The 15,313-nt window shown below is 51.9% G+C and overlaps 1 protein-coding gene across 1 annotated transcript; it reads right to left on the reverse strand.

Annotated features, from left to right (window-relative positions):
- Nucleotides 1-11,469: 11,469 nt before the first annotated feature.
- On the reverse strand, nt 11,470-12,396 carry LOC131571843 (olfactory receptor 14J1-like). The gene has a single exon (XM_058824605.1). It carries the CDS (start codon nt 12,232-12,234, stop codon nt 11,470-11,472), a length of 765 nt encoding a protein of 254 aa, XP_058680588.1. The 5' UTR covers nt 12,235-12,396.
- Nucleotides 12,397-15,313: the final 2,917 nt, after the last annotated feature.

Genomic DNA, 15,313 nt, shown 5'->3' on the forward strand with positions numbered 1-15,313 from the left:
GAAGGAAGCAAGGACACCTCTGTCCCCACGTGTAGGTGGCCCTTGGTGGGGGCAGGGTGGCCAGAAGTCTGGGATAGTCTGGGGCCATGGTGGCAGATGGTTTTGACAGGACTGGGGGGGCCCAGGGGATGTGGGGATCCAATGATGGGTGTCCAGGAGAATGGGGGCCCAGGGGAATCGGGGTCTGCATGCCTGGGGGCATTCAGGGATGGGGGTGCTGTGGGAACATGGTCCCCAGGGATTTGGGGTCATGGCATGAGGGTGCCAGGGTTGGGGGTGCAGGGGGAGAAAGGGGACCCTGGGGAATAGGGGTTCTCGGGGAAAGAAGCAGCCCATGGGATGGGATCAAGGCAATGGTGGTGCTGGGCACTGGCAGTCCTGGGATGGGGGTCCCTGGGGCGGAGAGACCAAGGCAATGTTGGTCTCATGTTTGGGGTTCCCAGGAGAATGGGGATGTCAGGGATGGGGAATGGCTGAGTGGGCACGGAGGTCACAGATCCTTCCCTGGCTTCCTCAGACTGTGGGGTGGCTCAGAGCCCAGCACAGCCCCCAACCTGGGGCACCCCAGGGCTGTCTTGGGATGCTCTGGGGCTCTGCCCAACTCATCCCTGGGTCAGGTCCCCCAGTTTCCTGACTCAGCCATCCCAGGCAACACCTGATGCCCTATTGGTTCAGAATTTACACATCTTGATAATAAAAGCAAAAATCTTTCCCACACAATTTTCCCCCTAATATAGAACATACTCAGGAAAAATCAAACCGACAAGGAATAAAATGCTCAGGTTTATAGAATTCTTTTAAAAGTTTCTCACCCAACAAGTCACTCACAGTAAAAACACAAAAAACTCACAATGAAATGAGTCTTTTTGGTTCCCTGTAGGAGCCCATTGGTGCATTTCCCAGCAGCATTTCCTTGTGGATAACACAGAGTGGGGAATCTCCCTGAGTGTCCAGCAGCTCCATGGGACTGTTCCCTGCCTGCTGGGCAGCAACACAGCCCTGAAGGAAGCCTTTTCTTGTGCCATCTTTAGGAATTCTCCCCATTTTGCTCATTCCCACCCTGAAACTTGATTGACTTCCCTTGAAGGAAGGGAGGAAGCTCTGTCCATCCTTGGGACAGTGCACAGGAATCTGTGGAAATGCCCGTGTGCGCCTCTGATTCCCTGGTAAATCCACTCCAGCCTGCCCTGAATTCCCCTGCCTGGGCACTCCCTGCTCCTGCTATGATACCCCTGCTCCCCAGCCCCTCGTGTGCAGCTCCTGCTCAATATTTCCACACTTTTCCCTCTCCTCTGGTGTGCACATCCAGAACCCAAACATTCTTTCTGGGAAGTTCCAAATAGCTGCAGGTTTTGTTCAAGAAGGAGGGTCCAGGTCAGGCTGTTGAGCAGATTGTTGTTGTTTTTGCAGTAGTGCTGGGGCTCTTTCAGTTCCTTGGGGAGAGGGACAAAATAATCAATTGCTGCATTTCTGGACTGGTTCCCTCGCAGCTGCTCCTGCAGGGGTTTTTCCAGCCAGCCCTGCTCTGAAAACAATCAAAGGCCCTCACAGAGCCACTGCTTGGGCTCTCTTTGGGATTTTGTGCTTCTTGCAGGGCTGAGCAAACCACAGCCAGGCCTTTTTCCCCTCACAGAATTCTCACCTCTGCAGCAGCTCTAAAGCTGCCAGAATCAAAGCCAAGGGGGCAGGGGGGACCCTCACGTGCTGGCTGCCCCCTGGGGCTGGCCAGAGCAGGGCTGGGCAATGGCCATCCCTGTGCAGAGGGGCTGGGCCATGGCTGGGCCCCACTCTTGCATTGACAGGGCTCCCCAGGATATGCCACCCCTGAGACAGGCACCTGGCCAGCAATGTGCAGGGACATTTCTGGAACTGCCATCCCTGGGAACAGGACCCTCCATTATAGGATGTGTCACCCCCTGGGACAGGATCCCCCAGCTGAACTCCAGAGGAGAGACCTTAGAGGACAGGTCCCCCCTGTATGTGCCCCCCTAGAAACAGAGAATGCCCCCTTTTCCCATCTGACTCTCAGCACAAACAGCCTCTTCCCTCTCCTCCAGGACAAAGAAAGTGAAAGTGTTGAGCAGGCACAGCCCAGCACCTCCATCCCCCAAATACTCCTCACCCTTCCCTGCACCCCCTGCTCCCCATTTTCCCCCTCTCCTGGGTCCCCCAACCCATTCCCTGCTCAGGTGCACCCCAGGATGTCTGATCCAGGAACCGGGGGTGAGGGGATATGGCAAAAAGTAAGAAGAATAAGGAAGAAAGAGAAATAAAGAGAGGAAAAAGTCAGGGGCAGGCGAGGACACAGAGGCCAAACTACCCAGGACCTCCACGCAATGCCTGGCCAGGAAACGAACACCCCAGGGGTGATTATGCCGGGCCCAGCCTCACCCCAAAATCTGAGGCACCCAGGGCAGGAGCTGTGACCCCCATGTTCCCTCCCACACTGCCCAACCCTGGCACCCCCATTCCTCTGGGACCCCCACCTCGGAACCCGATTTCCTTCTGCCACCCCTTCCCTGAGACCCCCATCCCTGGACGGCAATTCCCCAGCATCTCCAACCCCAAGGAACAGCATCCGGGTAATTCCAGACCATGGGACACCACTGCCCTTGGGGACCTTGATTCCCCCAGGACCACCATTCTCACAGGGTTCCCCTTTCCCCTGGCACCCCCATTTCATGATCACAAATCCCAGGAGGCCACATTGTTCTGGGACCCTGATCCCCAAGTCTGAGTCTACCCAACCCTTGTGTCCTGGTTTAGGACAAATTAGGGGAAATCTCCAAAAGGGAGCCCCCCAAAAACAAAACAAACCTCCAACCACCCCTCCCCCAACACCGGGTTCGGGAAGGAATTTCTCGGAGGAGCAAAGTGGAAAACAAAACCTATTTATTTACAAGTAACAAAAGAACACTCCCCAACACAAGAAAAGAAAAGAAAACAGAAAAAACAGACTGTGTGTTGAGAGGGCGCGGCGCTTCTCTGCAAGCTTCGGATGTCCTGGACGACTTCAGGTCACGTCCGGAGCTGGTCCAGTATCTTCAGGGGAGGGTAAGAAAGAGGGAGCAAGAGAAAAGGAAAAAAACAGCACAAAAAAGCAGAAAGCAAGCAAGCAAAGCGGCTAGCCAAGCCAAGCAGCAAAAGCCAAAAGCAAAAAGGCCTGGTCAAACACTCCCCCCTCTCTTCCCCGCCCCGCCGCAGCAAGACGGCCGGGGGGGGGGGAAGAGAGAAAAGGCACAGCTGCCAGACACAACACACGATATTGGGATAAAGGCTGTCAACCCACGACACTCCACTCCTTATCCCATATCGTGAATATACAATAAAAACTTTCATTTCACTTACTCACACCTTTGACACTTACGCATTCCTCTCATCTTACTTGCTCAGACCTTTGACACTTACAGTTTTCTTCTGTCTCACATTCAACAAACAATGACATTCATATATGAATCTCATCCCACAATCAGGTCTCCCTGAGGTACACACCGTGTTGTTCCATCTTTCTGCATTATCCACCATGTATAACCTGGTCCTTGAGCAAAGACAATCCCACGGATGGGTTTGTCTGTACTCGAGGCAGGGTTGATCCATACTGTCTTTCCCAACAAACCTCTGACATGGGCCACTGGGGCTTTATCCCCATCTACTATATTAAGGAGCTCAGACTGAGCAGGACCCGCTCGGTTGGTGGAACCTCGAGTGTTAACTAACCAGGTAGCCTTTGCCAAATGCTGCTCCCAGTTTTTAAAAGACCCCCCACCCAATGCTTTTAAGGTGGTTTTTAACAATCCATTATACCTTTCCACTTTCCCTGCAGCTGGTGCATGATAGGGGATATGGTATATCCACTCGATGCCATGTTCCCTAGCCCAAGTATTAATAAGATTGTTTTTAAAATGAGTTCCATTATCCGACTCAATTCTCTCGGGAGTACCGTGCCTCCAAAGGACCTGCTTTTCAAGGCCCAAGATAGTGTTACGGGCTGTGGCATGAGACACAGGGTAGGTTTCCAACCATCCCGTGGTGGCTTCTACCATGGTTAGTACATAGCGCTTGCCCTGGCGGGTTTGAGGCAGTGTGATGTAATCAATCTGCCAGGCCTCCCCGTATTTGTACTTAGACCACCGCCCCCCATACCAGAGGGGCTTCACCCGCTTGGCCTGCTTGATGGCAGCGCACGTCTCACAGTCACGAATAACCTGAGAGATACTGTCCATGGTTAGATCCACCCCTCGGTCTCGTGCCCACTTATAGGTGGCATCTCTACCCTGGTGGCCTGAGGCATCATGGGCCCATCGTGCTAAGAATAACTCTCCCTTATGCTCCCAGTCGAGATCTATCTTCAACTCCCCTATCTTTGCAGCCTGATGTACTTGCTGGTTGTTTTGCTGCTCTTCATTAGCTCTACTTCTGGGGACATGGGCATCTACATGGCGAATCTTCACAGGTAACTTCTCTACCCGAGTAGCGATATCTTTCCACTCTTCCGCAGCCCAAATTGGTTTTCCTCTTCGCTACCAGTTCGCCTCTTTCCATCTCTTCAGCCAACCCCATAGAGCATTGGCTGCCATCCAGGAATCGGTATACAAATAGAGCCTTGGCCACCTCTCTCTCTCCGCAATACCTAGGGCCAGTTGAATAGCTTTGATTTCAGCAAATTGACTGGATTCACCCTCTCCTTCAGTAGCCTCTGCAACCCGTCGAGTGGGACTCCACACAGCTGCTTTCCACCTCCGTTTCATCCCTATGACACGACAAGAACCATCGGTGAATAGAGCATAGCGTGTTTCTTCTACTGGTAACTGATTGTATGGCGGAGCTTCCTCAACCCGGGTCACTGGCTCTTGTTCCTCATCTGCGACACTAAAGCTTTCACCTTCAGGCCAATTTGTAATTATTTCCAGGATCCCAGGGCGATTTAACTTCCCAATTCGAGCGCGCTGCGTAATGAGGGCAATCCACTTACTCCAAGTAGCATTGGTGGCATGGTGGGTAGAGGGAACCTTTCCTCTGAACATCCATCCCAGCACCAGTAGTCGGGGTGCCAGAAGAAGTTGTGCCTCTGTACCAATCACCTCCAAGGCGGCTTGGACTCCTTCATAGGCAGCCAAGATTTCTTTTTCTGTTGGGGTATAGTTATCTTCAGACACCCTGTAGCTCTGACTCCAAAATCCCAATGGTTGGCCTCAGGTCTCGCCAGGCACCTTCTGCCAAAGGCTCCAGGACAGACCATGGCTCCCAGCTGCAGAGTAGAGCACGTTCTTCACATCTGGTCCCGTCCTGACTGGACCAAGGGCTACAGCATGAGTGCTCTCCTGCTTGATTTGGACGAAAGCTTGCTGCTGCTCAGGACCCCAATGGAAGTAATTTTTCTTGCGGGTAACCAGATAAAGGGGTCTCACAATCTGACTATACTCAGGGATGTGCATCCTCCAGAAACCTATAGCACCTAAGAAAGCTTGTGTTTCCTTCTTATCAGTTGGTGGGGACATAGCAGTGATTTTGTTAATAACATCCGCAGGAATCTGACGCCGTCCATCTTGCCACTTCACCCCCAAGAACTGAATTTCTCGGGCAGGTCCCTTGACTTTGCTCTTCTTAATGGCAAATCCAGCTTCCAAGAGAATATGAATTATCTTCTCTCCTTTCTCGAACACTTCTATTGCCGTGTTCCCCCAAACAATGATATCATCAATATATTGTAAATGTTCTGGAGCCTCACCCTCTTCTAGTGCAGCCTGGATCAGTCCATGACAGATGGTAGGACTGTGTTTCCACCCTTGGGGCAGTCGGTTCCAGGTATACTGCACTCCCCTCCATGTAAACGCAAACTGAGGCCTGCATTCTGCTGCCAGAGGGATGGAGAAAAACGCGTTAGCAATATCGATGGTCGCGTACCACTTTGCTGCCTTGGACTCCAGCTCGTACTGCAGTTCCAGTATGTCCGGTACAGCCGCACTCAGTGGTGGAGTCACTTCATTCAAGGCACGATAGTCCACAGTCAGTCTCCATTCTCTGTCAGATTTTCGCACAGGCCAGATAGGGCTGTTAAAGGGTGAGTGGGTTTTACTGACCACCCCTTGGCTCTCCAGCTCTCGGATCATTTTGTGGATGGGGACCACGGCATCTCGATTCGTCCGGTACTGCCTGCGGTGCACTGTTGAGGTGGCAATTGGCACTCGTTGCTCCTCTACCTTCAAGAGTCCTACTGCAGATGGGTTCTCTGATAGTCCAGACAAGGTATTCAATTGTTTAATACCCTCTATCTCCACTGCAGCTATTCCAAAAGCCCACCTGAATCCCTTAGGATCTTTGTAATAGCCATTCCGGAGGAAGTCTATGCCCAAAATACACGGAGCCTCTGGACCAGTCACAATCGGATGTTCCTGCCACTCCTTCCCAGTCAAGCTCACCTCAGCTTCCAACAAAGTCAGCTGTTGTGATCCCCCCGTCACTCCAGCAATGGAAACAGGTTCTGTCCCCACGTGTTCCGATGGCATTAAGGTACACTGTGATCCAGTGTCAACCAATGCTTCATAGTCTTGTGGCTCTGATGTGCCAGGCCATCTGATCCACACCTTCCAAAAAACCCGGTTCTCCCGTGCCTCTTCCTGGCTGGAGGCAGGGCCCCTCTAAGCCAGATTGTCCTTCTTTCCTTGGGTATATGCCTTAGAAGTTCCTTCAAGGGGATCGGACATGTCATCGTCATCATTATACTTAACATCTCGGCTACGAGCGAGCGGAGCTGCTATCCTTTTGGTGATACTTTCTCTTTTCTTCAAATCACGCACCCGTTGTGCCAAAGCAGCGGTGGGTTTTCCATCCCATCTCCTCATGTCTTCTCCAGACTCACGCAGAAAAACCCATAACTCAGCCCGTGGGATGTACCTTCTCTCCCCATCAAGGGAGCGCCAGCGTTGGACACCAGGGCCACTAATTTGTACAGCTGAGATTTGAATAAGGTCCTCCTTAATCTCTTCCCGGAGTTTCTTATGATTCTTCTCTATTTTGTCCTCTAGTTTCTGCAGTCGGGTTTCCACTGCTGCAATTCTGGCATGAGTTGGGCCATGCACAGCATCTGCATACGCTCGAAGCTTCTTTGCCATATTGAGCACAGTCTCATATGTATCATCCCGCTTCATTATTGCTAGGGCAGAAGCGTATTCAGGTGGCCCAAGTCGCACAAGTTTCCTCCACATTACAGGTGTGCATGGTACCAGGTCCGGATTCCTAGTTGTTGTATCATCTGAGAAAATGAGCTCTGCCACCGCCATCTCTCTCAGGCATTGGATCCCCTGTTCTATGGTCTTCCACCGTGTCTGCTGCATATAGAGATCATCCGTACACAGGTATCGTTCTGCTACGCTTCTTAGGACCCGTTCCCAGAGGCTGTGAGGGTTAGCCCCCCTCATCATACCTTGATCGATGACAGGATCATGTGACAGGGATCCCAAATGACTCACTTCAGTACCATCCAAAATCGTAACCTCCCCTGCAGCATCCCAAAGGCGGACTAACCAACTAATTATAGATTCATCAGGTTGTCGTCTGTAATCCTTTCTTAGGCCTCTGAGGTCCTTCAGAGAAAAGGAGTCAATATTAGCTCCAGATTCTGTGCCCCTTGATGTGGCCTCTGATTTTGGTGAGGGTCCTTCTCCTGCATCATCATCATCATCCTCCACCTTTCGATCGGTCGCATCATCCTCATCATCCTCCACCTTTCGATCGGTCTTGCCTTTACACTTTCTACCTCTTGTATTAGCTGCAACAGCCATGGTTTGGGGCCTACTGTCTGATGCAGCTGCTAGCCTGGAGCCTGGGATGTTAGCTGCAGCCTGGGTCACTGGGGTAGTAACTAACTTATCTCCCTGTTCCCTTTCTGCTATCTGCTGCTCCACAGTATCTAGCAGAGTACGGTAAACAAACGCCAAGGCCCAGCTCACTGCAGTAATCCTTTCTTCCTTAGTATTACCATGTCACTTCTCCCTCAAATACTTTGCCACCTCGACTGGATCCTGAATTTGATCAGATGGAAAGTCCCAGTCTATAGGATCGGAAAATTCCTTTAAAGTCTGGCCCATATCCTCCCATTTCCCACTCCAGTCAAGATTTTTCCTGCTTTGTTTTACTCCTAAGTCAGGAGTGTCTCTAACCCCTCTAGAAATCTCAGTCTTCATTTTATACACACTCCAGACAGTATGGAAAAGGCTTAATAAATTAAATGCCAGAAAGATGGTTTCTTTCAAACTCAGGGGAAATTCAGTATTTTCTAATAGAGATGTCAACAGTTTGGAGGAGAAGAAGGAAGACAAAGGCTGAAAAGCCCCTTCCCCTTCTTCACCCCAAACAAACTGAGTACACAGCCATAACAACAGTCCATACGTTCCTGAAACAAAGTCCAGCATTTTTATCCAAAACATCGTCACACATAAGACCAGCACAATGACTATTCTGGTTAGTGCCCCCCGCTTACAAAAGCTACTTATTAGGGCCAACATCAGAGCTATTTTTGGGTAAGGAAATAACCCCAGGGACCACAAAAGTATTAAAACTTCAAAAACCCCTAGGGACCAGAAATACCGGCAAGCTTCCACTCCAAATGACATTATGAATCACCAATATGCCCACAAAATAACCAAAACCAAAATATTATTGTTATAGGGTTTTTTTTCCACTGTTTTTTGGCCTCCGTTTCCCGGCCAACGCACCAAAAAATATATTGTCCTGGTTTAGGACAAATTAGGGGAAATCTCCAAAAGGGACCCCCCAAACAAAACAAACCTCCAACCACCCCTCCCCCAACACCGGGTTCAGGAAGGAATTTCTCGGAGAAGCAAAGTGGAAAACAAAACCTATTTATTTACAAGTAACAAAAGAACACTCCCCAACACCAGAAAAGAAAAGAAAACAGACTGTGCTGTGAGGGCGTCAAGCTTCTGTTGCGAGCTCCAGGTGTCCTGGACGTCTCAGGTCAGGTCCGGAGCCGGTCCAGTATCTTCAGGGAAGGGTAAGAAAGAGGGAGCAAAAGAAAAGGAAAAAAAACAGCGCAAAAAGCAGAAAGCAAGCAAGCAAAGCGGCTAGCCAAGCCAAGCAGCCAAAAAAAGCCCAAAAGCAAAAAGCCCTGGTCAAACACTCCCCCCTCTCTTCCCCGCCCCACTGCAGCAAGACGGCCGGGGGGGGGAAGAGAGAAAAGGCACAGCTGCCAGACACAACACACGATATTGGGATAAAGGCTGTCAACCCACGACAAGCACCAAGGAATTCGTTGTGGCAATCTGAGGCCTCGTGGAACCAAGAGGCCACTGTGACCCTGCAGGGCCTTGTGGAACCATGCAGAGCTTTGTGACAGAGCAGAACCTGGTGTCATGATGGGGCCATTGTGACACTGCAGGGCCCCATGGAAGCAAGGGGCCAGTGCAGCTCCTCAGGGACTCCTGGAATGAAAGAAACATGTTTGACACCATGGTGGCCCTTGGGACCAAAAGGAACATTGTGACACTGGGAGGCCTCATGGAATCGTGGAGACAATTGGGACACTCTGGGGCCCAATGGAACTGTGGTGACATCAAGATGTCTGGGAGTGTGGATCAGCTGGATGGTAGGAGGGCTCTGTAAAGGGCCCTGGACAGGCTGGATCCAGGGCCCAAATCCAACAAGGTGAGGTTTAACAAATCCAAGTGTCAGGTCCTGCACTTTGGCCACAACAATCCCTGCAGTGCTACAGGCTGTGCACAGAGTGACTGGACAGCAGCCAGGCAGAAAGGGACCTGCAGGGACTGATGGACATCAGGCTGGACATGAGCCAGCAGTGTGCCCAGGTGGCCAAGAAGGCCAATGGCTCCTGGCCTGGATCAGGAATGGGGTGGCCAGGAGGGGCAGGGCAGTGATTCTTCACCTGTGCTGGGCACTGGCTGGGCAGAACCTCGAGTGCTGTGTCCAGTTGTGGGTCCCCCAATTTAGGAAGGCCATGGAGGGGCTGGAGCATGTCCAGAGAAGGGCAACAAGGCTGGGGAGGAGTCTGGAACACAAGTCCTGTGAGGAGTGGCTGAGGGAGCAGCTGGGGTTGTTTATCCTGGAGAAGAGGAGGCCCAGGGCAGACAAGGTGGAGTCAGGGCATAGGCTGGACTTGATGATCTCCGAAGACTTTTCCAACCTTGCTGATTCTGGCATTCTCTGAAACCACCATTGGAGCAGTTGCAGGATGAGTCCTGGGCCTCCTCTTCAGAAGCTCCAGCAGCCCAGGTCCCTCAGCTTCTCCTGCCAGCCCCAAAGCCCATCCTGTCAGTCCTGCAGAGCGTCTGCAGCTCCTCCTCACTGCCCAGAACAGGGAGCCCCAGAGCCAGACACAGCAGCCCAGATGTGCCCCCCTGGCCTGGGGTGCCTCTGGCAAGGGAGCAGCACCAGGCACTGCAGGAGCCTGCAGACAATTCCTGCAGCACTTGTAGGATGATCCTGCTGCCCAAGGGACATTCCCATGGTGCCAAGTCAGGAACTGCAATGGGGAGTGGGGCCAGAGAGGGAAAGGCAAACAGGGATGGGCTGTTTGCAGGGCAGGGAATAAGGCTGTGTTATAGGAAGAGATTTGTAGTAGGAAGAGTAAAGAAAGGAAAGGTGAAGCAAAGGAAATGCTCAGGGCAGTTTGGGGGTGGCTGCCAGGCTGCTCTGGCTCTGAGCAACAGCGTCTGCAGTGGGACAGGGAACTCCCAGCTGATGGGAACAAACTTTCTGGCTGAGTGCAGAGGCCCGGACAAAGCTGAGTGGTTTCCCTGGTGTCCTCCAGCCCTTGCTGGCCCCAGGGGCTGATGGCATTTTTGCCTCTCGAACATGTCCCCACACCAACAGCAATGGGCTGCTCATGGGGCTTTTCTGTGCTGAGCATTGGCCTTGCTGTGTCCTTGAGAGAGCCTGGGCAAGGAGCCTGGAGCCCCCAAGCCCGAGGCTGAGGCATCAGCGCTGCCCCAGCAGTGCCCATGGCCTGTCCCTGCCGCAGCCCCGGCACTGCCACCCCCAGGGCTGTGCCCGGCCCCGAGCGCACTCAGGCCCTGCAGCAACACCAGGGCCAGGAGGGCAGCGGGGCAGGGCCACAGCAGCAGCACTGGAAACACCAAGTGCTGCCGCTGCTGGGCACAGCTGCTGTGCCAGCCCTGATCTGCCCCATCTCTGCATACAGACATTGCTGCTGCAGCTCCAGAGAAGGCAACTAAAGGGCATCTCTGCAGAAAACTCTGCTGGGAGATCCTTTAGTTCATTTGAAGTCACCAAGATTGCAGACCCTCCTTGACACAGTCTGTGGCCACAGGAACTCTTGAGATACATAAAATGTGAAATGGAACGAACTGTGGCTTTTCTTTTGGAAAATATGAAAAAACTATAATCAAAGGGGAAAAAAAACAGCAAGAAAACCAACAAGAGCTATCTAAGATGACTTTTATTGCAAGTGATTTGCAAAAATTGTCATTTAATTTAGTCTTTCTGAATGCATCCAGCCATTAGTCTCCACACGGCAGCCTTGAGCTCCTGGTTCCTCAGGCTGTAGATGAGGGGGTTCAAGGCTGGAGTCACTACCGAGTACAGAACTGACAGGGTCAGATCCAGGGATGGAGAGGACATGGAGGGGGGCTTTAAGTAGGAAAATATACCAGTGCTGAGGAACAGGGAGAGCACAGCCAGGTGAGGGAGGCAGGTGGAAAAGGCTTTGTGCCGTCCCTGCTCAGAGGGGATTCTCAGCACAACCCTGAAGATCTGCACATAGGAGAAAACAATGAACACAAAACAACCAAACACCAAAAAGACTGTAACAACAAGAAGCTCAAGTTCCCTGAAGTTTGAGTGTGAGCAGGAGAGCTTGAGGATCTGTGGGATTTCACAGAAGAACTGGCCCAGGGCATTGCCATGGCACAGGGGCAGGGAAAATGTATTGGCTGTGTGCACAAGAGCATTGAGAAAGGCACTGGCCCAGGCAGCTGCTGCCATGTGGGCACAAGCTCTGCTGCCCAGGAGGGTCCCGTAGTGCAGGGGTTTGCAGATGGACACGTAGCGGTCATAGCACATCACGGTCAGGAGGGAAAGCTCTGCTCCCATGAAGAAGACAAACAGAAATAGCTGTACAGCACATCCAGTGTAGGAGATGTCCCTGGTGTCCCAGAGGGAATTGTGCATGGCTTTGGGGACAGTGGTGCAGATGGAGCCCAGGTCAGCGAGGGCCAGGTTGAGCAGGAAGAAGAACATGGGCGTGTGCAGGTGGTGGCCGCAGGCTACGGCGCTGATGATGAGGCCGTTGCCCAGGAGGGCAGCCAGGGAGATGCCCAGCAAGAGGCAGAAGTGCAGGAGCTGCAGCTGCCGTGTGTCTGCCAATGCCAGCAGGAGGAAGTGCCTGATGGAGCTGCTGTTGGACAGTTGCACTGCCTTGGCATGGGGATCTGTAGGAAAAGTAATCATGGAACAGTTGGGTTTGGAGAGGACTTGAAATATCCCAGCACAGCTTGGGGGCACTTTCCCCCCACTGCCTGCCCAGGGCTCTGCTGCCTGGAGCTGTCCCTGCCAGCAGCTGCTTCCCTGTGCCCAGGGCTGGGCCCTGCCAGTGCTGCCAGAGCCCAGCCCAGCCCTGGGGGCTCAGCTCTGCCCTGCAGAGCCTCCCAGCTCTGGCAATGCCCAGTGGCAGCTCTTGCTCTCCAGGCTCTGATGTAAGAGCAACCCTGTAAGAGGAGGCTGAAAAAGCAAAACTGATGCAGCTTCTAGGGGGCCCTGTGCAGATTTCTGTCACTGCCTGGCTTAGTAAGATCTGAGAAAAAGCTATTTTCTTTTTCTGAACTTTGACTGAGAGATGAATATCAATGTGCAATTTTTCATCCTGGCAACAGAAAGCAGTAGATTAAAAAGGAAAGATTTTCCAATTTATGCAGCCCCAGCCTTGCTGTGCTCCCTGTATAACCTACTTGGAAATATTCTACAGTTAAATGTCATGCTGGGAGCAGTCCTGAACAATGCAGCATCCTCAACAGACAAAGAAAACACTTCCAAGCCTGACCAACTGTCTCCTCCCACCCAGATCTTGTCCCCCAGCGCTGGGAGCAGCTGCCAGGGCTGGCTGAGAGCTGTCTCTGGCTGGCAGCAGAGTCCCTGCCCCAACACAGCGCCCTGGGCTGCAGGACCCTGCTCTGCAGGACAGCCCTGGGCAGCCCTGGCTGCTCTGCACAAGAGACAATCGGAGAATGTACTCACAGGGTCTGCAGGCATTGGGATGTTCCAGCTTTAGGAGATGGCTCCAGGAGCTGCAGCTGCACTGTGCTGCAGCCAGAGGTTCCTGTGCCAAGGGCTGGCAGTGATTCTGCCCCAAGCACTTCTCAGCACCTTCCCAGCCCTGACTGATTGAAGCTCTCTGTGCCTCTGTGCTGCGCCCGGGGTGGCTGCAGGCAGTGCTCCAGCCCTGCTGGGCTGGCAGAAGAGCTGCTCATCAAGAGAAATGTGCTTTTGAAGCTCCTCTTGGTTACCAGGAGCTGCCTCTGTGCCAGGAGCCCAGCCCAGCTCAGCAGCACAGACACAGCACCAGGACTTTAATGAGCCTCTGGGGCTTTGTGTTCAGGCCTTGAACATCATTCCCTGAGAGGGAGCTGAAGAAATCTCTCCAGAACTCCAATCAGAATCCAACTCCAGAGTTTCTTGGACTTTTAATGGGTCCCACTGAGGAACACAACTGAGAAAGTGTCCCCAGGCCCCAGGCAGAGCAGAGAACTGGAGGCAGTGATGACAGGTGGGGACAAAGAGAAGCCAAGTCTTGGTGCCCTGGGGCACAGCAGGGTCTGTGCCTCCAAGGGCTGTGAGGAGACACCTTGTCCTGAGGCCCTGGGGCCTCCTGGCACAGCCCCAGCCAGGCTGGGCACTGTCAGCCCCTTGTCCTGCCCTCAGCATCCACCCCTAGCCCACATCCCAGTGGCCTCAAGGATCTGCTGGAAGGAGCCCCGGGGGAGCCTTGCTCAGGGATGGCCCTGGGGGCTCCTGAATGCTCCCTGTAGGGACTGCAGGTTTTTGAAAGGTCTTTGGGTTTGGCTTTTGCCTTGGAGTCTCTGAGAGGTTTGTGCAATCATGGCCTCCAATTATCTGCTTTAATTAGTCCCTGGAGAGGCTTTGTCAGTAACAACACTCAGTGGAGCTCATTAGTATTTCAGGGTACTTCAGTTATTTTAAGGTACTTGGTGTTTCCCTTTTGATACTGACTCTGTGAGAGGTTTGTGCAATCATGGCCCCAATTCTCTGCTTTAACGAGTCCCTGGAGAGCATTGTACTGACACTCAGTAGGGCTCATTAATGTCTTTAGATACTTAAGGTTTTTAATGTACTTTATGGATTTAAGAATACTTTTAGGTACTTTTAAGGATTTCCTTGCCCACACTGAGTCTCTGAGAGGTTTTTGTACCATCCTGACCTCCAGTTCTCTCCCCCAAGGAGTCCATGAGGAGCCTGTGTTGGGTATCTTCCCTCTTTCTGTTTTACTACCAAGATGGAACTGAAAGAATTTTGTAAGGCTTTCTGAAAGCATCCAAACAAACATGAGACAATTAACAATACAACAACAGCTAAGAAAATAAATGTCCTGTTTTAGATAGACATCATCCAACCCTTTTGTCCCTTGGATTGGAAGAGTTCATTGACCCAGTCTTTGTTTTCCACTTGAAGCTTCTTGAACTCTTCATTCAGTACTTGAATGCTCTTGTGGATTGACTCCCTGTGGCTGGAGGGGTTCATGCAACACATGCCCTCAGAGTCTACACAGCCATGCCCATGTGCCCAGAATAAAAATTCTATCGCTGTTCTGCAAGGTGGCATGTTTGATGGTCTCTCTGTCTGAGAGCAGGCCACTCAGTGTGAGGGAGTAGCATTGGTTTGCTTACTTAACAGGCACCCAAGATGGTCTGATTGTCCTAAAGCTTTAGCTGCAGCCACCCAAGGTTGTCCAAATTGGGGGTACTATGATGTGAGACCTGGATTAAAGCTTGCAAAGCCATCTCTTTGATATCATCCAATACTTCTCTGGGGACACCTGCTGCTTGATCATCTAGTCGGCTTTGCTGTCCTTCTCTAGCTGGATGGCTGATTGTCAATTCTGCTCTTGCCTCATTATTAGCATAGTCTGCTATTAATTGATTTAGTAAACACTTCCATTCCCCTTCCCACAGGTTGTATTCTGTAGGAGACAACAACATGGTCATAATATATTTTAAATCACAGGGAGTTATGATGTGCTGTAAACATGGCCCTCATTAGGCCATTAAAACAAAGGAAGTCCTTCCTATGGTCTTTAGCTGCCCTA

Source organism: Ammospiza caudacuta, unplaced genomic scaffold (assembly GCF_027887145.1).
Source record: "Ammospiza caudacuta isolate bAmmCau1 unplaced genomic scaffold, bAmmCau1.pri scaffold_39, whole genome shotgun sequence".
In the NCBI taxonomy this organism is placed as follows: Eukaryota; Metazoa; Chordata; class Aves; order Passeriformes; family Passerellidae; genus Ammospiza; species Ammospiza caudacuta.

Coding starts and splice junctions, on each gene's coding strand:
- LOC131571843 (XM_058824605.1), bottom strand. CDS start 12,234: ATGTTCTTCTTCCTGCTCAACCTGGCCCTCGCTGACCTGGGCTCCATC.